General features: G+C 38.4%; 1 protein-coding gene across 3 annotated transcripts in view; it reads left to right on the top strand.

Moving 5' to 3' along the window:
- Positions 1-25,771, top strand: part of DCLK1 (doublecortin like kinase 1) — a 251,592-nt gene that overhangs the window by 8,251 nt on the left and 217,570 nt on the right. For all 3 annotated transcript variants that reach the window (XM_056328739.1, XM_056328740.1, XM_056328742.1), the window contains exon 3: positions 5,230-5,576. In XM_056328739.1, the coding sequence (XP_056184714.1) occupies positions 5,230-5,576 (347 nt within the window). The remainder of the gene's footprint in view (positions 1-5,229; positions 5,577-25,771) is intronic.

The following is a 25,771-nucleotide window of genomic DNA, read 5'->3' as shown; positions in this document are numbered from 1 at the left end:
GAGTTAGTGGAAGTTGGACTGGAGCCTGTGGCAGAAATGCCTGCAATCCTTACATTGTTTAATAAACAAACAGCTGAATAATCCCGTTGCATAAAATGGTAGAGCGTTGTTCTGGCACTGTTTATTTGATTATTTCATGAATTTCAGAAGATTAATCCTTTAACCAGTTGATTCACATTGTGTCTTCCTTAACAACTTCTTGGAAGGGCCCATGGTTTCTTTTTCTAGGTGCTTTCCAGTTATTTTTTAAGTATGTATGATGCCTATCTTGCTTGTAGCAAGGCTGTGGAAAATTATGGGCCAGAGGGGGTGGAAGTACATCTTATTTTTTCACTTAGCTTTTGATGAGAGAAAAAAACATTTCAGTCTGAGCCAAGCAGAAAGAACCATGTGTGAAATAAGCCCTTTAAAAGGTCTGAGGAGATCTGATTTAAAGTTTCTGATGCATCTGGTGTCTATGTGAACATGGGTAGGTCAAATTCATTTCCTGGAGATGCTCCATCTCTTTTGCACTGTTGCATTTTTTTCAGACACTGCAGAAAGACAAGGCAGTGGTAATGTGGCTTAAGTAGGTTATTGTTCTATTAACTAACACATTTGGGAACTATTAGGTAGTAATTTATTTGGTTCACGTAATTTTCCTTTTGCAATCTGCTCTGTGTGATGAAGGATAGTCAGAATTCTTCATCCTTTACCCTGAGATTGCTCTTCTGCCTTTTGTATGGACAAAACCAAAGGATGGAAATGAAAAAGGGCAGGTTTGCCTGTTGCATGGGGTTCTGGGGGTGCCAGTCCCTTCCTTGTATTCTTAATCTATTTCTTGCCCTATCTGTTGGGGAAACAATGAACAACCGCTGCACTGCACATCCTCACCACCAAAATGTGCAAGTACTGCAGTTCCTTCATCTCTGGTGGGCTTGTAGATTAGCTTTTATTTCCTAGCACACATCTGCTACAAGGAATCAACACTATTTTCAATAAATTGGCGGTCCTGCTGCTTTCACAAAGAGGGGTTGGTGGTTTCCTCTCTGCTTGCGTGATTCAAACAGGTTCTCTATTCCTTCTCCAGGGTTTTCACCTAAGACGAGCTGGCTTCTTTATGAAGCCTTTTTAGGCCAAAAAGCCTTTAGCACAGAAAAGCAATGCAAATAATACCTTTCAAGAGGTAATGCCTTGATCATTCTTGTAGTAAGACTATCAGAAAGCTAAAGAAAACAAACTAACTGCTAGTATCAATATGCCAAAGAGGGAATCAGCACCTGCATCAGGAAAGCTCCAGTACTTACAGGCAATGATTCGATGCCTCCTGAGCAGTCACTTTGTACACAGATATTATTCTTTAAATTATATTTTTAAGACATGAAGCATGTAATGAAATTCTATCATGACCTATAAGTCCTTCATTGTTACATGGCTCTAGTTGTTCTGCAGCACTGAATTTTAGCAGATGTATAACTGCAGGTGGTATGTTCGTGGGGTTTTTTTAAGCATAAACCATGTTTTGGAATCTCTCTTTCTAAATGATTAGCTTTCTGATTAGCTTATCAATGCTCAGTTTTATTGTAATTGTTCCATGTGAAATGTCCTGACATGTTGAGTACTTTCACAACTTAAATTGTAGGATTACTGGTTCAAAACTGGCAATTGTATACCTCTTACCTTTTTTTTTTTTTTTTTTTAAAGTTAGTGTTGTGTGTTTCATTTCATGTTGCTGTGGAGAGGTAGGAGGGTGTTCAGGAAAAGGATACTTTCTAAGATTTAGAAATAACTTTTTTCCCTAGATGTCAGATATCCCAAACCAGCTGGGTGTCCTGCTTTTCTTTTTCTAATGGCTACTGATACTGTAATCAAGAGTCAAAATTTCATTAGTTACAGCTGACTGTACTGTGAAATGCTCGCTCCCCTCTCTTGGGGAGCTGCAGTCAAGCAGATACTACAGGTGGGCTGTTTTTTCTATGCTTTTGTTTAATCCAGTATCTCCAAAGATTCCTTCTTCAACATGTATATTCTGTTACAAATCTAGTGTGTGAAGATTGTTACCTTCTTCCTCCATCTGTCAGTTAGTCAAAGCCGACATTTGTGGGCTGTATTTGTGCTCAGGCCTGACCCAGAGCAAGGGCTGGTGGTGCTCAGTGGGATTACCCCTGGAGGTGTATTTTCCTTCAGGTACGAGTCAGGGGGGTGAGGCTGTTGTCTGTGAGGCAGTTGTAGGCAAAGGTTACAAAAAATAAAAATAAAAATTAAAAAAAGACCACCCAAATTATGTCATCACCTAATAGTTTTGGTGAGGAAGCAATAGTTAAGGCAGAAGATGGATTTATTGAACTGGTCAGTTCATGTTCGTGGACATGTCCCATGTTCAGGAAATTTAAGCTTGTATTTGAGTGTTTCTAGTGTTTTGAGTACTTAAAATTTGCTGGATGTCACCTTAAAACAGGGTTTACTGATCTTAAGATCAGATGTAAGATACTTCTAGGACATAGTGGGTTTGTCCATTTAGTTTTTGTTCTTACAGGCCTGGTCCTTAAGACCACTGTGAATGAGAACTGCAGTCCCTGGCTAACGTCCCTGAAGGGGGACTTTGCTTGAAGTATAAACAGTCTTACATTTAACATAATTGTGGAAAAGGTGTGTTTCTGTTTTCCTGTATAACATAGCTCTTGCTAAAGGTATTTCATCTTAGAAAGTCTTGGATACTCTAACTTCAAGATATTCTGTAGCAAAGTAATAGCCTGTTAAAGGAAAATAAAAATCTTGGTGCAAATATTGATGTAATATAGTACTGTTGGAAATGAAGAAAGGAAAAAGAAGTCTGATGTTAAAACAATCCCATGACTTCAGTGATTGTATTGGTCTTTTTTATGGTCATTTACACAAGATTAGTTTTATAATGAAGAGCTGACATATGCTATTAAACACTACAAGGAACCCATCTGACCTTTAAATATAGCTGATATTAAAAATCATGTGGAATGCTAGCCTTTCAAGAAGGGGAACAAAAAGAATTCTTAATAAAGTAAATGTAAATCTTCTGGGTACAATGTGCATCGCCATTTGTTTAGGTACCTACCCTTTGAGAAGTGAGTTTTAATATGAAGACTTGCCTTTAAATAAATGTTATTTCATGCAACTAAACTGAACAATTTCTCTGATAGCACTGAACCTGAAAATTTTATTATTATCCCTGCCCCCCTCACCCCACCCCCCTTCCTAAAAATGCTCTTAATGATTTTAAAAACTTGTTAATTTTATGGATGTGGTGTTGTGGATGCATTCTGACCTTGCAGTAACTGAGTAGCTAGTGCTAAGAATATTGGATAGGGACATGGATGAAAGAGTATATGTACCATTTGATCACTTTGGGATCATTGCTGTGGTTACACCTTTCTGTTCTGATGTTACCATATTTATCTATCTATCTCAGATATATACAATGGATAAAAGGAAACATTCCATCTTAGATTCTTAGCACTTTAGATGTTACTGCAAAGTGTAGATTAACTTGAATTTACATGATGACTAGTAAGCATTGGAATGTCTTACTTCATCTCCCACTCTTTTTTGTTCTGTTTTATAAGTATACTTTACGAAACCCCCAAAAATCTTTTTACGGTTTTTGCTTGATCATATGCTGTCATTGCACTTACCTTTTCTGCTCAGTGGTCCATCTTCACATGTTTCTCTGCTTTGTTTTCTTTTGGAGTTCTTCCACTGCTTTTCTGATAATCACCATACAGTGTGTTACTGTCCCACCTTTGGAGCATCATGACAACAAACTTGAATCTCTCGCATCCGGGGCCTCAAGTCCTAGTGGATCCCCCTCTCCCTACCCCATTTCTAACTGTGATAACTGTGTATTGGCCACAATTCCTTGTGTGCTGTATTGTTTGTGGGATTGGGTTGGGTGCCCTGAAACCTTAAAATTTGTGCCCAGAAGTAAAATTTAAATATTTATTTTTCTTTTAGTAATTGAACTGTGTGTCCTCTTTCCTTAGTGTGGGGATTGTTGGGAAAATCTTCGTTTCTTATGTGCTTTTTTGGCATACGTGGTACATCATTGAGTTTTGTTCTATTTTTAATATCTTGTGCTAAACTGCTAACATGAAGGCCTCTACGCTTTCAGACACTGAACTACTGAACTCAGAAGAATTAAAACATCTCAGATGTTTTTGTGGTATTGTTCAGGATAGGATTTTGCATTATTTGTAATGGAGTTTAACTGCAGGCTGCCAGAAGGTGTGGTCTTGCTGGATCTAGTATTATTTTCTTTGGGGAGTTTTTGCAGCCAGAAGGGTGAACTGGATAAGCTTGTTGCAAAATTAATATTGTCTTCGCGTTGTTCAATCGGATCGCTGAGCCGGTCCAACTCACCCAGTGTGACTGGCAGTGCAGTCAGTCAGTCAAGCTCAAGGGAGAGGTTGGGGGCACCTGCAGGTGCCCCTTTTGCAGTAGCCTGAGCCTGCAGCTGGACTGAATTAAGGTACTCCCTCCCCAGAAATTGTGTGGGTGTGGTATTCGTGAAAATATTTTATTGTAGATAATGCTGCAATAGAAATATGAACTATTTATCCACTTTTTTTAACTGCAAGTACTCTGTAATAACTATTTTTTGCCTTCCTTTCTCCACCATATTATATATTGAGTCAGTAGAATAATACAGTGAGATTTCTTGCTTATACATTTTATGCTGCTTAAAGTGTTAAACAATCAAATATTAACAAATCTCCCATGATACTCATCCACCTTTTATAGAAAGTTACTTGTAACCTATAGTTTTTGAGAACATTTCATATTATTTCTTCTGAAGTGTTTGAGGCATGCTGTTTTGTTAGGAGCAGGCCATTTAAGCATGAAGGCTGGGGGGCTACTGTGATAATGTGGTGGGCAGCTGATTAGATATGAACCCTACTTACTGACAGCAGCAATCCCCACTGCAGATGGTGTTTTCTGATCGAAGAACTGCAGGTTTCAGGGATTTTGTAATAGCATTTTCTGAATGGTTAGCTGAAAAGTGATCTTTAAAGGTGATTTTATAGTCTGTAGCATCTGAGAAGGGACAAGATCAATATTTTATGCACTGTAGATCAAGAATAATAAGAATAATGTTTAATAATTTGAGAATAATTTGATTTGTTCTATTTCTGTGTGGGTTTTGGTTTTTTTTTTTTTCCTTCTGTTTTCCTTCCCCCTCCAATCTGACTTGCTGGTCTGGCACTTTTGTTTCCACAGGGGAAAGCTATGTATGTGGTTCCATAGAACCCTTCAAGAAACTGGAGTACACGAAGAATGTAAACCCAAACTGGTCAGTGAATGTTAAGACAACTTCTACTTCTCGTTCAGTGCCATCTCTTGCCACTGCTAAAGGAGGTACTCCAGATGCAAAAGAGAATAAGGATTTCATTAGGCCTAAACTAGTCACTATCATCAGGAGTGGAGTGAAACCACGGAAAGCAGTCCGGATTCTGCTCAACAAGAAGACAGCACATTCATTTGAACAGGTTCTTACTGATATAACCGATGCCATCAAGCTGGATTCAGGGGTGGTTAAACGCTTATACACACTAGATGGAAAACAGGTAAGAATTTTCATTATGATAATTCTCAGCATGAAGTGAATATAATTTTCATTAGTAAAAAATTACTTTCCTCTAGAACATAGAACCAGGCCTTCCACTGCTTATAGTATACTCATGTTCCCGAACTGCTCACAGATCTTATCATGAAGCATTACTTGGCCTCAGTGATCGTCTTGCCATTTATGATAAATAATAGCTCTAAATCTGTCAGTTGAAAGTGTGATTTTTGCTCTGCATGCCGGAAATGTAGGACGAAGGATGTCATTTTAAAGAAGCTCATTCTGTTAACTTGTTTCAGCTTTTTCTTGCAGCAGTTTTATGAGTCATTGTACTTGACTTTCCGTAAACTGTAAGAACAAACAGTGAGGATACATTCCACTGTGATAAATGCAAGTCTACCGCTGTCCAGAGTGACCAAATGATGAATCTTACTGCAGTTAGAATGGACTATGAAGAAGGTGCAAGCTTAGAAAATGAGTGAGCTTTTTTCCTTTTGCAGGAAAACAGGTAGTATTATGTAGTTGCCCACATTTATTGAGGAGTATCTTGTAGGTTGTGTGTTATTCCTTCTATGAAATACCTTCAAGCAGTGACACTTTTTTATCTGACATACTAAGTTGCATTAGGGTGAGGTTTTTTGAGAGACTTATTGAACTTGCAAGTGGAGGGACAAGAAAAAAATATTACATAGTAATCCTACTTCTTTTTTGTCTTTCACTTTATTTGTAATTTATCTATGGACATGTATTAATTATAGCAAAACTGGAAAAGCTGTTAACCTGATGAAGGGCAAGACTAATTTCAGCATGACCTGAATTGAATTAGAGCAATGGTGACTCTAGAGAAATAAGGCAGATAGTTACAACTGTAAATGCAAGTTATTAAACTGAAGAAATTGATAGAGATAGAATGTGGGTAGGAAGATGAGCAAACAGTCTTCCTGAGAAGCTAGAAGCTGCTAGAGACGAAGATATTTCTGCTGTAATGTATCTGTAGTTTAGAGATTCTAGGCTCAACAATTCACAGATATACAGGTAACAGTGTACCTATCAGGAAACACTGCAAAATATGCTTGATACAGGTAAATAGCTAGATCTGGTGGTGATCCTAAAATGTCTTCAGTTACTGAGGTTAATATTCAGGCACAGCACTGTAATCAGCTACAACAGTACCCTCTGATCTCAGAGAGGGCTGGTTAATGGACAAGCTGCTTATTCAGAGCACTGGTTCAAATCAGGGCCAAGTCTGGCTTGACCAGAAGTCCCTTCCATCTGCTGTTTTGTATCAGTAACCTTTGACACCAGTTGCAGACTGGTAGTTCAGCTCTTGATGACTGCATATATGCCTGTAATGATCCCATTACTGTGGCTTTATTGGGAGCTTTGACCTGGAGCAAAAATGTGATGTGAAGTTCTTTTTGTCTGCAGCAAAGGTCTGGGGAAACTCTCAACTCCTGTCCTTCTTACCTTGCTTCATGCTCCAGGGAGCACCAAGGCTAGTAAATTTGAGGAAGGAGTTGGGATTTTAAAGCTGCAGAGATCAGTGGTGGTCTCTGCTGTGACCTTGACAGAAGATCTTGAGTGTCTATTCTAATTCCTACAAACTTTCTCAGTAAAAAGGGTTGCATATCTGTTTTGTATTGTATATGTAAATAAACTTGTGGTTTAGCTATGAAGCCTGACATATGAAACATGTGGCCTGTTGTCTTCTGGATAATGTGCTTGCCTGTATTTTTTTTGTATTCCAAATGCCTCTTTAATGGTTGTGTTTAAAATGAAAAAAATATCTTTACACCTGTTTTAGAGCTCTAATTGCTGGAAGTAAATGTTACTTTCCTACTACCGGGGCGAAAGGGAAGATCAGGTTTTCTTGGCCCTGATGCTGTCAAAGTTCAGTTGAATCCTTTGTTAAGTCATGGGATTTGAGATAAGCTCAAATCAGTGGTGTACTGGGATATTTGTTATCTACCTGGTAGCCTGAAACCTACATGTCTAAAGGCTCTCCCAGAGGTCTGGTGTCTCCACGTTCCATCCCTTTTTGGCTCTACAGTTGAAATTGCATACCTTGCTGCCTAATCCTACTGGTAAGGGCAGGGTTTGGGGGAAAGTGTGTGTGTGTGTTCTACTGGTATAACGAAGGCTTTGCTCACTGCGTGTACAAAGCAGCTTTACTGGCAGAAAGGGAAATGAATATTCCCATGCTCAGCAGGAGCAGCCTGTTGCTCACCCCTGCACAGGGAAGTCATTGATTTCCTGTGCTGCTAGGCAATTGCTGCTCCATTTTTCTATGCCAAAAACCTGATCTCCCAGATGGTGTTGGGGTCACGATGATGGATTTCTTTATTGCTCAACTCAAGCTGTGAATGATTACTGGGAGGAAATCCATAGTAAATCCAAAAATTTTCCAGTAATATTTATAGTTGGGAACTTCTGCTGTGGCTCCTGCTGGAGCTTCGAAGGTTCTGGAAAAGCCTGTGTTCACTGACTAAATCTAACAAATCTGTGATTAAATTTTTCATTGCAAACTTAAAAAGCAATACAATTTTAAAGCCTCAAGCAAAGAAAAGTAATTTACTGTAAGCTAAGAGAATAAAACTCTTCTAGGATTATTCCTTGGGAATGTAACTTGGAGAAAGGCTATTCTGTACAGCCATCTCTTGTGACTTATTTTATGAAGCCAACACTGGAATTACCTACGCATGGCAAAAATTGGCATGAGTCCCATGTATTGTTACTGCAGGTGGGTAATGGGGTATGTATGCTGTTGTTGGGAACTATTTTTAGATGCCTCAGGCTAATAGAAAGTAGTAGGAGTCAGAGTCTTAACTGGGCATCCGAGTTAGGTGGCTGTCCCATACTGACCCTACTCATTGAGGAATTGAGCTTAAATGCTCTCCCTCCAACAGTTTGGTTAGTTGTGATGTTTGATTTTTATCTATAAAAGATGTTAATAAATATTATGTTCAGTTAAAAGGAATTTGAATGATGGCCTATAAAATTTGATGACAATGTAAAAAACTTCTCTTGATGAGAGAGGTAGTGCTTGCACAATTAGTACCTGAGGAAAGTTGTTATTGCTAGGAAGAAAGCTCTTCCATGATATTAATTTTCTTCCTCCATCCCCAAAATTCCTTCTTGGTTTTGGAAAATTCAGTAATTTTTGGTGTACATAATGTTTTGTGGGTGTTCCTTATAACTCCAGGGAGCTTGATTAAGTACATGTGTTGTAGTAACCATTTCAGTTTTTTAAATGATGGAATAGTAGAAGAAAGGGGGGAAAAACCCCACACCCAAGCTAAAAAAAAAAAAAACAAAACAAAAAACCCAAATCCAAGAAACAAAACCCCAAAAATTGCCAAGAAAAGAAACCCCAACAAAATTAACCAACCTTGTCTCATTGAGTCAGCAGCAGTTCAGGGACTGAAACCTGATGTTTTCCAGTATTGTGTAGTATTTACTTGGGATTTCATAGAATCACAGAATGGTTTGGGTTGGAAGAGACCTTAAAGATCTTCTGGTTCCAACCCCCCTGCCATGGGCAGGGACACCTTCCACTAGACCAGGCTGCTCAAAGCCCCATCCAGCCTGGCCTTGAGCACTGCCAGGGATGGGGCAGCCACAGCTTCTCTGGGCAGCCTGTGGCAGTGTCTTGTCACCCTCACAGGTCACACACCCTCACAGGTCACACCCTTATCCTACCTGACTCTCAAGGCAGAATGGTGGGCATTCATCTGAGAGCAAAGGCTGCAGCTCTGGCTGGGGCGTCTGCACTATCTATGTTGGTGGTGGCTGATGCCTCCACCCAGACGGAGCTGCTGAAGGGAGAGGCTGCAGTGCAGACCTCAGGCTGCAGGATGTGCCCAGACCTTTTTCCTGGGGTGGGGACAGGCAGCAGACCTGCCCCCAGAAGGTGTGCCCAGGTGGAAGACCTTCTGCAGGAGGCGGCTGAGCTGCAGGAGGCATTGAGAAGGCTGTATAACATCAGGGAGGTTGAGAAGGATTTCGTGCTTTTAATTTAGTTTTGTTAAAATTGGTTTCTCCTTATTATAAACAGGGTGACTAATGGTTTATTTGCATTTCCTTGTAACTTGTCAATCTGTATTTGACTTCAAGGTTTCTGAAATTTTAGAATATAATTTAACTTGTGCTAAAAGGGGCACAGTATACAACTGCAATCTGATCATATAGCACATTGGTGGCCTGCATTTAGTATACTCTTGCAGTTCAATTATTAATGATTCCTCAAAGCTGGATAGGTTTCATACTGTGTCTAGAATAGTATATGTGTATTTTTATAGATAGAGGTAGAAGGAACTGATACTGTTTGTACTCTAGGGGAAGAGAGAGAATCACCTCCCTGTAAGATACTGAAGGATTTGAAGATGATGATGGGACTCTTAGAAATGTTTAATAGTTTTATGAGTCAAAATTAAAACCTTTCTGGGGGAGGTCTTGAAGTTTTCCTGGCCGACTTTGCTGTGTGAGGAAAATAAAAATATAATGAGTAGGTTTAATGGCTGTCTGTAGGAATACAGATCATGAGGACATGCTCTTACTGTATTACTCTTTTTTTTCTTAGATTAAAAGGTTGTTTAAGTGCATTAAAAGGTATTGTCAATGTTGACCCTTAATATTATCATGTACTTGTACAGAGAAGGAATGCTTACTTTTGGCTAAAATATGTCTTGCTTTACTGTAGCTCCAACGTTGCAGTTTGGTTTTTAACCTTCCCTTAACAGAAGGTGCCATTTTTAGTTTGATATACATTAAAATACAATTTTGTAAAAGGCCGTGTGTGGACACACAATACAAACATGAAGGATGCAAGCTGCCTGTGGAGATAGAGCCTGGTTGCTGTGTTGCAAGCTCCGATCTCTGGTTTCTGTTTACTTGATACACTTCTAGAACAACACTAATGACTGAAATGGCAGAAAACTAACAAAGGTCACACATAACAGCAAAATTGTGTAACAGTGCCATTTTAGAAGTGTTATGATGTGTGTATTTGTACAGGATATTTACAATTTGTATGTTTAGACAAAGACTAAGTTTGGACAAAAGTGCTTTGTTACCTTGTAAGTCCTCTATTCACTTTTAGCAGAAGAAACATCTGGTTTATAATGGGACTTACTTATTTGAACAGGTGGTTTGTTTAGCTTAACAAGATGCAATCATGCAAATTATTCAGTTTATGTGTTATGCTGTGGGTTTGACTCCAGACAGATAAGTAGTCAGTGGCAGAGATACCAAAATAAAAGTCACTATCAGTTTTGTTGTTCTTTTAAAATACATTATTACAAATCAAATTACCTTTACAAATATGAAATATAGCTACTGTTACTTAAAGGCATACCTTGCAGAAGTATGTTTGAGAGGCATAGGATGTCCTTCAAAAACCTTGCTTTAAGCCATAAAAATAGATATTTTAAAAAATTGTGGCTGCAAGGAAAGGGAACATGACAGTGCTAGAAAGCTTGAAGCTTCTTCATTGGGTAATGTTTTTGTTTTTTATTGGGACCCCATTCTAAAGGGGGATATCTTATGATACAAACTCCCTTTCCTGTGGACTCCTCTATGTGAAGGCACCTAATATCTTAGTTTTTACTACTACTATTTTAAGAAAGTACTCTTTCAAGAAAAAGGAATCAACCATTTGCACCTACACCTAAACTGAGCATGTGCTTTTTAAATTGTTTTGTTCTTAACAAGTGGAAAACATTTGATGATAATGTCTGATTCTACAGTAAATTCTTGACCAAATCTACCGTTTTGTAGGATGGATTAAAAATCTCAAATGTCTTTCTCTAGACTTGGATTGTCCTTGGTACAGAAAAGCCTATGTACAACAAGGTAGGTGTCATTCGCTGAAAGACATTCTCTACTTGGCATGTATGTAGCTTATGTTATATGACAGTCTAGACAAAACAAATGTTAAGAAAAATCAAATTTATGTGCAGCAGGTGACTCGTTTTGTGTGTGCTCTGTAATTTTGATTCATATCAGCATTTGTAATCAGTTCCATTCTTAATATAGAAGGTGCATTTAAGGGTGACTGGTTGTGCATGTTGTTTTTATTTGTTCTTCAGTTGTAGTTACAGTCCACTCGAGATACATGCAACTTAAAATTATTCCTAGTTTGAAAAAAGTATAGAAGTGCTATTTTACCTTCTGTATGACATATCTTGAGTGCAGTAACTTTAATGTCTCTCCTTGGTTGAAGGCTTTAGAGCTCCCTGCCAGCCACAGGCACACAGGGGTGGTGTGATTGACCAGAGAACCATGGTGCAATTGCTGTGAGGTGTAGCTGTGCAGATGCTGACTAATTGGTAGCAAACATTAAGTAAAATGACTTCTGCAGCGCATGTAAGCATTTTAAAAGGGAAGCAACAGCTAAAGTTGTGTTTATTTTTTTGAGGTGGCACTTTACTACCTGGGGACCTGAAACCCATTGCATTTACACTGTACAAGCTGTTTCTTCTTAAAGGGCTTCTAATATGAATGCTAAATGGACATACCCCTCAGAAAATACCCATGCTGCTTAATTTTAGGCATGAAGTTTAGGACCCTGTCTGGGAGATGCTGACACACTACCATGTTATGTAGCTGAGAAAGACACTCCAAGAACAAAATGTGTCTCTCCAGCTTTTAATGTATCTCACTTTCCCTCCTTCCTACCTGCACTATATTTAATCAAAAACTTCCTTTCTCTGGAATATGTATTATTTCTGGCTTTGATGTTTTGAAATTGATTTTGGGAAAAAGACTTAAAAGATGAGGATTTTTTTCTTAATACTGGGGAAAAGGCCCCTTCTTGAAGATATGATAGAATGAAAAACAACAAAAAAATATCAGAGACCCAAAATTGTCTGTCTCTACAGGTGGTGATAGGCTTTGGGAGTCTTAGAAGATTCTTAGAATTCTATTGAGAGAAGTGGACTTCCATTATAAATTAGACTGTACTTTACTAAGAAAAGCATAAAAATCTGGTTCAAAATAATTCAAAGACATGCTAGGGTAGACAGTGTCGGGTGATTGGTATTATTCTGGTGTTAGAGGAGAGCTGTGATAGGTCCTTGAACCCTTGTGACTCTGGGTAGGCTGTTTTGATGTCATGTTATGGCATTGACTAACAATTTTAGTTGTTACTCAAATAAAGTCTTCCATAAAGGAGTGAACAGAAGCCCATTCCTAACTGAAGGCAGTGTGTTCAGTCATTTGTCTAAGGTCAGTTCCTATTAAGCTGAGACTGACAACTGTGTTGCTCTGTCTCTAAAAGCTCTCTCACAACAGCAGTTTCCAGGGTTGCTAACTGGCATCCCTTAGGAACTGTAGGCTGACTTTGAAAATTAAGAGAAGATGCCATCTTCTGTGACCTTTAGATTGGCTTTCATGCTGTGCAAAGTAAAAAAAGCTGTTATTAATTGAGTAAGACTGAAAACTTGCATATCTGCTTCAGTATGCTTTAAATATCACATAAATTGATCCTACTGTCTTATAAGGGTATCCAGTTACTCATTAGAGAGTTTATGTACAGTCAGAAGCCTTTTTTAAAGAAAGGTCATTTCCAGCTCCTCAAAGGTGGAGGGAGTATGGTATTGTGCAAGTGTGGGGAAGGATGCCTTAGTGGAAAGGAAATGGTGTGGTCATTCAGAACTATCAGTTACTAGAATAAACGTCTACCTGGACTTTGCTCCATTGCTTTAAATGTGCAATATAACAAAGAGGAGCTTCTCATTCAGTTAAGTTCTGATTTGTGTGTTGCTGACTGGCGGGCAGGAGAGGAGAAGCAAACGGAAACACCCCCAACTGTATGGTCTTGTTGGGAGTGATTTTTTTGCTTCTTTGTTTGGTCAAAGAGGACTTGGACCAGTGCTTGCAGATTTCTCTGATGTTGTACAACTATTTTGTGGAGACGGGCATGAAATTACTGGTGAGAATTGAAAAGATTTTCCACTGCTCAGTAGCGTGTAGTCTCAGGACCAGATACATTCTCTGTCAAGAGCTGAAATCCTTTTGTGATGCTTTCAAATAGTAGTCATCCTAAACTTTGTTTGTTCTGCTACCCCATCCTGTTATGATACTGTATTTCATGACTTTCACTGAATGAGCTGAGCTCAGTAGTTTGAAGACTCGACAGTTTGACAATACACACTGTCATGTTCACTGGGATAATTTTATTTTTACTCTCTGAAGCTGTTATTGTTTGTAATATTTTTTTCATTGGCATAAGTAAGTGTGGTATGTATTTCCTCTCTCTGAAGTGGCATGATGTAATAAGACTGTAAAAAAGCATAATGAATCTTGGATTATTTCTGTTCCTTCTAAACCAAGTTGTTACAAGAGGATTAAGAATTTCCAGCCATTTGGAAGAATTGTAAGTATAATCTAAAAAAAATATTTTCCTCTCATAGTTTTTGTGTATCATGTGTTTCTTTCCTAAGAAATTATATTGTACTATTCATAGAAAAAATTCTTAATACTACATGCAGCTTATTAGAATTTAAATATCTGCTTTTTAATGTAAGCATTTTAGTATAATTCTATCCTTGGATTGTTAGACCTTGAATTTTTTTCGCAAACACTTGGAAAATCTTGGCAATCTTTCTTTTGAAAAAGTTGCACTAATAAACTGAAGGTTGGTAACTCTTGAATCAAGCTCAAGTTTGAACAGCTACCTGAGACAGTGCAAGTATGTCCTTGATTACTTATTTCTTTCTACTTACTTTTATTTTCAACATGTTTTTGCCAAGCTGTTGTGTAGAAGGAAATTGTTCCATGAATGATGAATACTGAGAGGGCAAACTACATAAATTTTGTGTTACTAGCCATGTTTTTCTGTGAAACCTAATTCTTTAATTTTTCTCTATCTGTTTATAGGAACCAAGATCTTTAAAACACCACAAAATGTAATTGATACTGGTAAAATAGTCTCAAAACTACTGATGGTGGAGGAGATGGTAGTGACAGCCCAATTTTATACCATGTTTTTCTAATTAAGTTTCTGTGAACCCAGTTTCTTTTCTGAAACTGCAGTCAACTATGAAGCATCTTAACTTATTTTCAATTCTTTCCAGCTTCTTAAGCCATGCACTTTGCTGTTCTTACAGTGAGCAGCAAGAAACATGAATGTCTTTGGATGTTCTACCTATTTGGTCTGGAATTGCCTCTTGTGATTCTTTTTCTGTAGAAAGCAAGTCTAGGGCAATGACATAAGTCTCAGGTGCTCACCAAGTTATTCAAGATGAATACAGGTCTCTGCCTCTTGAAGGATCCTTCTTAAATGAAGCTTGCTGTGTATAGAAGTTGGAGATACAATTCTGTTTCCTTACTCTGTGTGTCTGAGGATTTCTGCTGTGATTTTCAGTAGAAGTGGGACTGAGGCTTAGAGGCTCTACAGGGACAACAATATTAAGTGCTATTAAATCAGTGATGTACAATGTATTCTGCCTTTTCCCCCCTCCATTCGTCTTCAAGCTTGAAACTAATTTGTTCAATCCTGTAGGAAGTATTGACTTAATCTTTTCTGAATCTATGTCCCCACTACTGTGTGCCAGTTCATGAGGGCAGAATGTCCAGACTCAATCAGATTTAGGAACTAATACAATTACCAGTAGGTTAAAATATTTCCATTGTACTGAATGAAGATGGTAGTGCTCTGAAAACATCTTAGAATTTTATAAATAAACCAAGCTCCTTTGAGACTGTCATCCTGATGTCACTGGTTAATATGACTAGGTGTATATCACTCATAGTTTGTTCTTAAATTTTATTAAGTACTTTGTTACACATTTTCCAAAAATCTCTTTTGAAGTAGGTCAAACCACCTATTACAATGAAATGTTTTTGCTTGAGAAGGCTTCCAAGAAGGGAATCAAGCTTTGTCCATAGGACTGAATTCCTGAAGTCATAGACAGAAGGGCAAAGAAGTCTTCGGGAACTTGAGGCATGGCAGGACAGGGTATGGTACTTTACAAACAGGAAAAAATGAGTGCAAATGGGTGTGAAATTATCAGAGATAAGTGAGTTTAAGTTCAGAAAGCAATATGGTATGCTCTCACTGGAACCAGCAAAACATTATAGGGTTTTGAATTCAGAGTTGGATGTTGCTGAAAATAGAACTCATATTAAGTAGTTAAGGCTGATTGCCTCTCCCAAATCAGTTGTTCTGGTGGATTTGGTTTTCCATTAAGTGTTGGACCTCAGAAACTTCTATTTAAAACTCCTCAGAGCTTTAATAGCTTAAAACTGTAAGAGACTTTTACTCATAGAGTGAAATCTCAGTTTGAAGAGCATTTAATTATCTTTTTGGCTTGATTTAAGCAGTGATTTTCTTAAAGCTGCTAGGCAATAGGGGAAGATTGGGGGCATCTTGTGGAATAGCCAGAGTAAAGTGATTAAAAGTGAGGGAAGACAGACATTGCCCAAAATGCACATGCTGACTTTTAAGTAGAAGGTTTGCGGTTTAAAATATCTTCACCTGCTTTCCCTTGCAGCCAGGTTATGCGTCTGTTTTGCATTAATTTGAATTGCAAACTGCAGCTGCTGCTATATAGCATGCATCCAAAAGCTGAACCTTTGACACTTTCTTCTAGTTGTCCCTGAAATATCCTGCTGTCTCATGTTCTCTTTCTTGATTTCTTACACGCCTCTGAATCATTTGTCTGTTTCTGAAGGCTTTCTAGGAGACTCCTTCATTTTCTTTGAGCTTTTAACTACTCTTTTTGTGTATTTCAGTATTACCTCCTTTTTCAATTTGTAGTTACAACTATTGTTAGTTTAAAATCTAGGAAATTCTGACAAAAGGCACTTCCTGTGGAGTTTGTTCTATGTGTGAAATGGTCTCCTGAGCACAACATCTAGATTCCATACTCCAGGGCTTTTGTTCTGTTTGTATATCTTTTATGCTTATGATCAAGATTTCTTTAACCTTCTGCTGTTTCTCCATGTATGAAATCCGTGTTTGCATCTTACACCCACACAAAATCTAAGTTAAAGCTAGTGCAATTATAGAGTGTTTAAGTGGCATACTTACATGCTTGTTAGAGAGGAAGTAACTTTGAGAAGGAGGTGACTGTAACACGCATGTGTTGCAGGAAATGATCCTGGCACACTAGACATTGATAATGAGAAACGCAGTGTTCACATGAGAATAAAATCACCCTATGATCTTAAAGCTGTTTTACAACCTAAACAATTATATGGTTCTATGCTATAATTCTGTATTGGTGCTTAAAAATAAAAAGATTAAAATTATAGAAGCTCATGATCATTAAAAAGTCCATATAAGGCATTTTTGATTCTGATACAGAGTAGTTTACTCTCCACTTCTTGCTACAGAGTTGTGAATAGGGTCAGTGCCCCACGTGGGTATCAAGGTGGTAGCAGAGTTTACACCTAAGCAGTTGGGTTTAGAGTGAGAGCACCTGGAATACAAAAAGGCACTCTGTTTTCTGTTGTCTGAGTAGTCCATATTGCTATCTGAAATGCTGTTGTATTCTATTATTTTATTCTTGCTACATCAAGATAATTCCAGTGCTCCAGCACATTCAGTTTTCTATATATTTGTGGAAAAGAAGGCGGCTTATAGGCCTTAAAGAAAAAAATGATATTTGGATGTTTCAGTTTCTAAACCAGAACACATCTGTTCTGGGGCAGATTGAGGAGCATTGTGAATACTCTGGAGGAATCTGTTTAAATAGAGTGTGATCTTGATGAATTGGGAACACGGACTGCAATCAGTGTAAGATTTAATAAAGCAAATATGAAGCAGTTAATGTAGGAAAGAGTAATCAAAGGGCCTATCAGAACCAGAGGAACAGAAACCAGGTGAGAGTGCAGTAAGCATGACATGAAGGTTTTTAATGTAGGAAGTGTTGAATATTTCATTGCTATGACACGGTGGAAAAACTTATTTATGTAGGAGAATAAGTCATAGAAGTAGGAACTCTTTAGTGGTTTTGTAGTTGATTAGCAGCTTTGAGAAAGCAGTTGTTGATACCTGCTTTTTTCATCAGGGATAGGCAAAATTTCTGTATCTTACGTAAAGACGGTTGGACTGATACTAGTGTTGAATGCTCTCAGTACAGTGAGCAAAGTTTGAGTCATGCATAATATCTAAAGAGATGAAACAGGAAGAACAGGGCTATTCTAACTGGCCAAGAACCAGGAACTTTGATACTTGAACTTGTCACTCTTTTGGTTAAATTTAGCAACAAATAAACCTGACATGAACATTCAGTATCTGTAGTATGGACATGCCAAATCATTAGGTAAAATCTGTGTGTGGGTCCATTTCTGTAACACAAGACTGAAAGGAAATAAACCCTTTTATTTCCTAAAATAAAAACCTATAGTCATTTACAAGTATTCCATTAGTTAACAAAATGTCTGACGTTTTCAGTTAAAGTATTTGTCAAAACAAATACATTTTAACCAATACATTTTTTGACAAAAAGCTATTTAGTTGAATGTTTCTTTAAATGAACAATTTCATTAAGACATGAGCAAGAAATAATGCTGTGAAGCTAAAATTAATTTTAAAACATGTACTAAATTGTAAATGTGGGATCAAAGGAGCAAATGGGTAAAGATGTATAGGAGTCACTATAGATGAATAACACTTCCTGAAAAACGTTTTCAACCAAAATTATATTGCAACTTCATTTAAATCTTATTTAAGCAGCAATATTTAAATGTGGGGTACTGGTATATAGCCTGCTGTGTTTTATACTTTGGTTGTTTGTAGGGGGAAGGAGGTGATGAGAAAGAAAGGGTGTGACTTTCCTTTTTTTGGCAAGTTTTCAATAATACTGTGGGAGGGGTGGCTTTTAAATGTGGCATCCCTGTAAAAAACCTGAAGTCTTCTATCTGCAGATGGAGGAGGGCTGTCCTAGAAAAGAAAATTAAGCTCTGGTTTCTCTTGTGCTGAGTCCAACTGAATGCCAGTCATCCTTCACAGCATACAGTAGGAACTGCTCTCTTAAATGGTACAGAAGGAGGGGGAGAGGAGCAACTGAATGTCATATTGTATGTCTGTAGGAAGAGGAAAGCTTTAACAGCGTTTCTTCTCTTATAGGCAAATAATCAGAAGGATCAATAAAATAAGAGGCAGATGCTCTGAAAAATGACCTATATTGTGGCTATACTGATTGAAGCTCTTCACCACTGCATCCAGTTCCTCCCCTGGGTGGAAGAGTTTCTCCCTTGCCTTTAGTTTCAAATTGCAGCATCTTGTCCTGCTGCAGCATTGAAACAGGAATGTTATGATGTTATGCAGTCATCAAGCTTACTTTTTTTTTTTTCTTTCTTTTAAGTACCCTGTCATAACTGAACATCATTCTGAAATCCTGAAATGATAGGCAGCCTTACAGCTCCAAGTTTTCTCCCTCAGAAGAACCTTGGTAGAATGTGTGGGAAGCTTTTGTAACCCAAATCAATGGTAGTCTCTCTGTACAGTACAGAGTGAGCAGTTCCATTCTTTGGGAACAGAGCCTCACTAAAATTATGTACCAACTTCCCTTAGCTTTTATTCTGTATTATTTTAGATTACTCCCTGGAAATACATCTTTAAACTTGGTACAAAAACCTTCAAGCAGATCAGAAAAGGCAACGAGTCATTTTTGTCTTGCTAAGTAGAGCCAGAACATTTTTCTGAGGTGCAGCGGGTGTGTGCTGCATTAGAAAGAACAAAGGCACCACTTCTGCTTGCAGTCCTCATCGGGGAATCAGAGTTATGCAGTTAAACAGGAGACTTAAACAAAATAAGACTGAGACATTTTGCCTTTAGTAAGGTGTACATAATACCTTTTTAAATTAGTACTTAATCTCAGTCGCTTAGAGATGTAGAGAAGGACAGGCTGAGTATTTAACAGTGGACATGAAGAAGAGCATGAGACTGGATAATCTGCCCTCCATGAGGGGAGGTACAGACAGAAGTTGAGAGGATAATATGAAGTTTTTATGGATGGGTGATGCTAATCAACTGGAACGGTAAGGCTGAACACAACACAGAATGAATAGCAAGGTGAGAAGAGTTCATAGAAGGCAGTACAGAGCTACTGAAGAGACATGAAGAGATCATTCGCCCCCTTTACACAGGATCCTGTGTTACATGTAGGTCAGGAAAAGGAACTTATTTGCAATCCTTGAAACTCTTAAGGGAGCCCTGGGAGTAGAAGGGTTGTTGGTAGGTACTGCAGAGGGAGAAGCAGCTGTCTCCTGACAAATCCAAAGTAATGCATCCCAAAGAAGGGAGGACTTTAGAGCCTAGAAGGGTAGATGCTCCTCCATTTTGAAAAACATAACAAGTAATTTGGAGAATCTTCTGCCATCTGTGTATGCTGTGATGTATCCAAGTATTTATGTTTGATCTTTAGCAAGTCTGAAAAAGTTTTAATTGCAGACATATCTCAACTTTAATTTGGTGAAGCTGTAGCTGAAGCTAAGGGCTTTTTGAATAAAAAATTTTGCAGTGAAAAGAGTAGCCTTAGTAGTCTAACTTTGTTGTGTGTCGTTGGTGAAAACATAATTTAGTATTTCTTCCCTTTAGGCAGCCCTTTTCTATACAAATTTAAAATCTTCTGTAGGCTTCATGTTCTCAAACTTCCTTTCTCAGAAAAGGTTTAAGTGCTATGAATAATACCATTCTGAGTCAACTGGCTAATGCTAAGATGTTTCAAGTATTTTGACACATCCTGCAATAGAATAATAAACTAAATTAATCAGGGTGTTTTTTTGATACTACTCTCATTCATAAAATTTCATACCCTGTGAAAACTCTCTTCAGACATCTTATGTCACTCGCTTCTACATTGTTGTATGGAGGAGAAGCAAGACCATCAGCTGATTACCAGCACTGCAAAACAGCTAGGCTAACTGTACTGTCCTAGTTTTCTCCCTTCCTATAGGGAAGGTGGTGTGTAGGTGGTGGTGGGGAGACAAAGGGGAATTAGGTTTGGGGGTGTTTTTTTCTTCCCCCAATAAATGGAAAGTTATTTCCCAAATGAGGATACAATCAATCTGCATCAAAGAGATGATTTATTTTCTTTTTTTTTTTCTGTTTCTTTTATGACCCTGCCTAATTCAGGTTTCATTTCTTCTGAGATGCCTGCATAAATCTCTGCTACTCAGTAATTTGCTCATCTGGGAAGGGCAGGTTGGCACTCTTGTCTGCTTATGTACACATACACCCATAATCCAGCGCTCACATTGCTTCTTTTGAGAACAAACAAGTAGTTAATTTTTTTCTTTTTTGTTGTTGTTGGTTTTGTTCTTTGTCTCTTTTTTCTTTTGGGTTTTTTGTTTTGTTTGACAATACCAGTCAGTGTTGTTTATGGACAAAAACTGTTCTATCCTAGTTATTTTTTTCAGGTGGATTTTCACCCCCTGTTTTCTCCCTGCCTCTTGTTACTATGGCTTGTATTTCCCTCAGCTTTGTTAAGTTTGATTCTGCTGGGAACTAGTACTGAGCAAAGCCCGTCTGGACTAGTCTTAACTACTGGCAGCTGGCTTTATAAGGAAATAGTTCTCATATATGGGATAACATACACAGCTGTCTTTGGAGAGGAAAACATTGCTATAAAGTTTGGGGTGGTTCTTCCCTGATCTTGGTCCATCACATATAAATGCAAACAATCTGCCACATATGCTTCAAAATCTTCAGTCTGCCTCAAAATATTTGTTAAAATTTTTTTCAGGCTGTGGAAAAAATTGTCGTCAATAGAGTCATTATTTTAATGCTGTTGCTGATCTTTAGAGATATTGAAATATGAAAATGTGAAAGTCCTTATCTTCAGAGGTACTGGGCAAATGTTTGTTGTTGCTTATAGATCACATAATTGATTTGATTGTTAGAATTTAGGTTGGAAGAGACCTTTAAGTTCATCGTGTCCAACCATTAACATAGCACTGCCAAGTCCACTACTAAACCATGTCCCTGAGTGCCACATCTATACATCTTTTAAATACCTCCAGGGATGGTGACTTTGGGCAGCCTGTTCCAATGCTTGATAACCCTTTCGGTGAAGAAATTTTTCCTAATATCCAATTTAAACCTCCCCTGGCACAACATGAGGCCATTTCCTTTCATCCTATTGCTTATTATCTGGGAAAAGAGACTGACCCCCACCTTGCTAAAACCTCCTTTCAGGGAGCTGTAGGGAGTGATAAGGTCTCTCCTGAGCCTTCTTTTCTCCAGGCTAAACGACCCCAGTTCCCTCAGCCGCTTCTCATACAACTTGTGCTCCAGACCCTTCACCAGTCCCGTTGCCCATCTCTGGACATGCTCCAGCACCTCAGTGTCTGTCTTGTGATGAGGGGCACAAACCTGACATGGTATTCCAGGTGCGCCCTCACCAGTGCCCAGTACAGGGGGCGGTCACTGCCCTGGTCCTGCTGGCCACACTGTTTCTGATACAAGCCAGGATGCTACTGGGTGCCTTGGCCACCCAGGCACACTGCTGGCTCATGTTCAGCCAGCTGCTGAACAAAATGTTTCAGTATGATGAATCCAATAGATGTTTTAGGATGAGAAATAAAGAAACAGTAAGAATATGCAGTTTATGCTTATTTTAGATTTAACATATTACAACAGCTACTTTGTTCTAATAAGTTATTAGTTTGACAACAAATAGAATTGTAATCTTTACTGTGTATAAACTGAATTCATGTAGGCAGTGAAGAATGGGTTTGCCACTCATCATTTGGAAAGTGTCTTCAGACTATAAAGCTGTCAGATATCCAAGTGGAGTTTTATTGACTGACTTGCTGCGATCAAGGGAAGTTCAAGAAGACTTACAACAGGCCCGTGTCTTCAGCAGGAAAGAATTAGGACTGCTTAGCAGGGAGTGTATTTTCACCTGCCTCTTTGAAGAGCAGAGAATGTGCAACCATGTATTTCAGTGAAACAAGTTAACAGCTCACATGGTAATAAAAACTTCTTACACTTCAGGACACAGTCTGTGAAGAGAGAAGGATGTATGCTAGCCACTTTTTTTGGCTCTTTGTTAAGGTGGCAGTCCCTCTAACTCTTCTAAGGCATCAGAATAGCCAAATAATTGAAGCATAAAGCCACTTCTGAGATATTTGTAAGAAACTTATCCAGCCCTTACACTTTCATCAGGTGAATTTCATCTGCACTCATAGATCTGCTGTTCAGTGTCTGGTTAAAAGAACCCACATCCCTTGTGTCTTGTTTTATATTCCTCAGTTTCTCTAAGGATAACTCAGAAGTTACTGTGGCTCTGTTAGAGGACCATAGTAGAGAGAAGTTCACAGAGAGTATTTGGTACACCAACCCTTCAAGCTATAGAGGTTAAATTTTAACATCTACTTACTTTTAAAACTCTGTGGAGAAGCTCTATGCAGTAGAATTTGTCAGGTGGAGAAGCTCTATGCAGTAGAATTTGTCAGATTGTTAGGGTGAGTATGTGTGTGGTGGGAAATAGGCTGTTGCCATGTAATGTAATAAATACACTGGAGAAACTTCTTAGAAGCACCCTATAGCTCAGAAATTATTTCACTATTGCATTAAAATTGATGGAATCTATGCAGAATTTCTTTGTTTGCATAGCAGGTAAGGTGTTAAACTAAGGGAACTCAGGGAACTGTTCGGTTGGGATGCATTTTTTTTTTCCTTTTATAATTCATGCTAACAAATTGATGTGCAGAACTTATTCAGAACAGCTGCTTTCCTTTAGCTCCACTGGGTTTTACACATCTGACCATTCTGGTGATAATCAACAGTGAGAATACCGGTTTTCACAGTTAATTGAATAGCTGAGGATGAGTAAAGTATGACTGATTTATTTGATTTGCAGAAAACATCAAGAGGATGCATTTTCTTTTAAACTTGTTGGTATCTTCCATTCTTGTCTTGTTTCCCATGGAAACAAGCTGTATGGACTATTTATTTCCATCCTTGCCTAATACATTTGGAACCTATAGGTCTGCTTAAGTGAAACTTGAAAGAGCAATAGCAGTTTTTAAGCAGTACCACTGAATTTATGGAGTTTTATGGCTGATTAAAACAGGGTCAGGTTGATGCCCTTGGTGGTGCAGGCAGACTTCTCCCCCTGTGGAGGTGAAGCAGCCAGGACTCTTGTCACCGATGGCAGTAGCCAGCTGGTCAGTAAACAAATAGCTACTGCCTAATCCTAACTCTGTGGAGGTGCCATGGCAAATTGGAGAGCGCTGAAGTTAACACGGCAGAAGGAGAATCCACCCTGTGCCCATCGCTGAGAACCTGCTATCAGTGTCTCTGAGTAAATGTACTTGGGCTCTCTTCATCTCCTTCTTTCAAGTATATGATGCTAAGGAGTTAAGTTGCCTGCCTAGGCAGCTGAACATACTAGTTTTCTCTTTGAAGAAAGAACTTGTTGTTATATTGGTTTCCTTTCCTGGGAAATGCAGCATGTGGTGGGGTGTTTCCCCTCCTTGTTCACTGATAAAAATGTACGCCTTGAGCATGCTTTCCACACATGTACATACACAAAATGTAAATGTGGTCAAAATGTATTCAGGAGGTGGCTGTGTCTGGCATCTTTCTAATCGCTAAAGGTGATAAAATATTTTCTGCTAATATTTATTAATGAATCGGAAACATGAATATACGTTCCTTAACTCAAGTGATCTATGGTGTACATAATTGTTCTGCCTTTTCACTACGTAAACACTTGCTTTATCCAGCTTGCAAATATTCTGGGCACACCCCTCAGCAGTTGTTCTGTGCCTTTTTCCTTCAGCCCTCCTTTTCTCTGAAAAAGAAAACACTGGCTGACATGGGAAGCATTCCTCTTCAGCTGCAGTATAAATCTTCAGGTATATTTGCCAACTTGAACCAAAGGGAGAAAGGGGTTCTTCACTGCCGATGCAATGAAACGTTAACTCTCTGTAAACCCAATCTGCAGGAAAAATGAAAACTACAGCTAGTAATCTAGTATTTTCATATTTTTTTTAAATGTTGGTAATGCTGTAGGAAGTAATATAGAATATACCCACCCTATTTAGGCTTGCCTTTACAGTTGCTTTGTTTCAGAGTTTTTATAAATTAGCCTTTCCCGTTTCCGTGGCAACTCAGTTGTCTGCATTGGTTGCCAAGGAACAGCTTCTGCTGCACAAAGGACAGGGACACTTCTACAGAGTGATTTCATTCTTGGCGCTAATAGGCAGTGGAAGTGAAAGCTTGATATTCAGTGGAGTATGGCCTCCATATTGACTGTTAGCAGGAACTTTTTTTTTCCATTTTTAAGTGTACTTGAGGTGTTGGCTTCTCTTTGTAATTCAGCTATCACAAACCTCCTGTTATACACAGCTACAGGACTCCTGTGGAAAGGTGTAATAGTTGCATAGACATAAAGCACTGGAAAATGCATGTTTTCAGAACAGTTTAACCAACCATACAATAAATTGTCTTATTCTCTGGTTAACAAATGAATTGTTTTTATAATGCAAAGTCAATTCTGTCATTTGTGAAGAGCAATTAAATACTCCTTTTCTATATATCCCAGCAAAGACAGGATTAAAAGTGAGCAGTATTAGGACAGCTCTTTGACATGTGGCTCCCTAGGCTCTCTGGAACTCTAAAAGTATTTTCTTATTTGACCTCTGTAAAACTACAATCTGGATTCCCATCTGATCTTTCTTTTAAGAAACAAAATGACACCTGTCATCAGTTCATCAGTTTTATAAAATGAATGCAGATAAAGGGAGCATATTGTGAGACATAATTCTGTGTTAGGGTAAAATTTTATATTTGAGGCTGCCTTGCAGCCATCGGTTCTATAGCTGTGAATTTCTGAGTGTATGGTCTCAAAGTAGGTAGTTATCAAAGGAACTAGTCTGGGATTTGTTACAAAATACTATATGTATTTGCAAAGGAGAATATTAATTTGCTTTTTAGTTTTGTAAGTGGTAATCAGGGCAAAATATTGTGCATTGCACAACTAATAAATCCAGTTATGTGAGACTGAAAGGGAGTTGGACTCTTCCTCAGAGGCTGGTGTAGACATGAAAATAGGGTCTTTTGATCTTGGTATAGAATCTGTAGCTCAGATTTAGCCTACATCCTCTCGTTGAGTCTCTGATGAAGTGCCATTACTATAGTGTTACATGAGTGCTACTCATCAGTGGATTTTGTGTCAATTAGTATTGGGAATAGCTGCAAGGAGGGTGAAGTGAGTATTGTATAATACAGACTAG

This window comes from Falco biarmicus, chromosome 2 (genome assembly GCF_023638135.1).
Source record: "Falco biarmicus isolate bFalBia1 chromosome 2, bFalBia1.pri, whole genome shotgun sequence".
Lineage (NCBI taxonomy): Eukaryota > Metazoa > Chordata > Aves > Falconiformes > Falconidae > Falco > Falco biarmicus.
The sequence above is the reverse complement of the archived record's forward strand: the minus strand, read 5'-3'. Positions and strand labels throughout refer to the sequence as shown.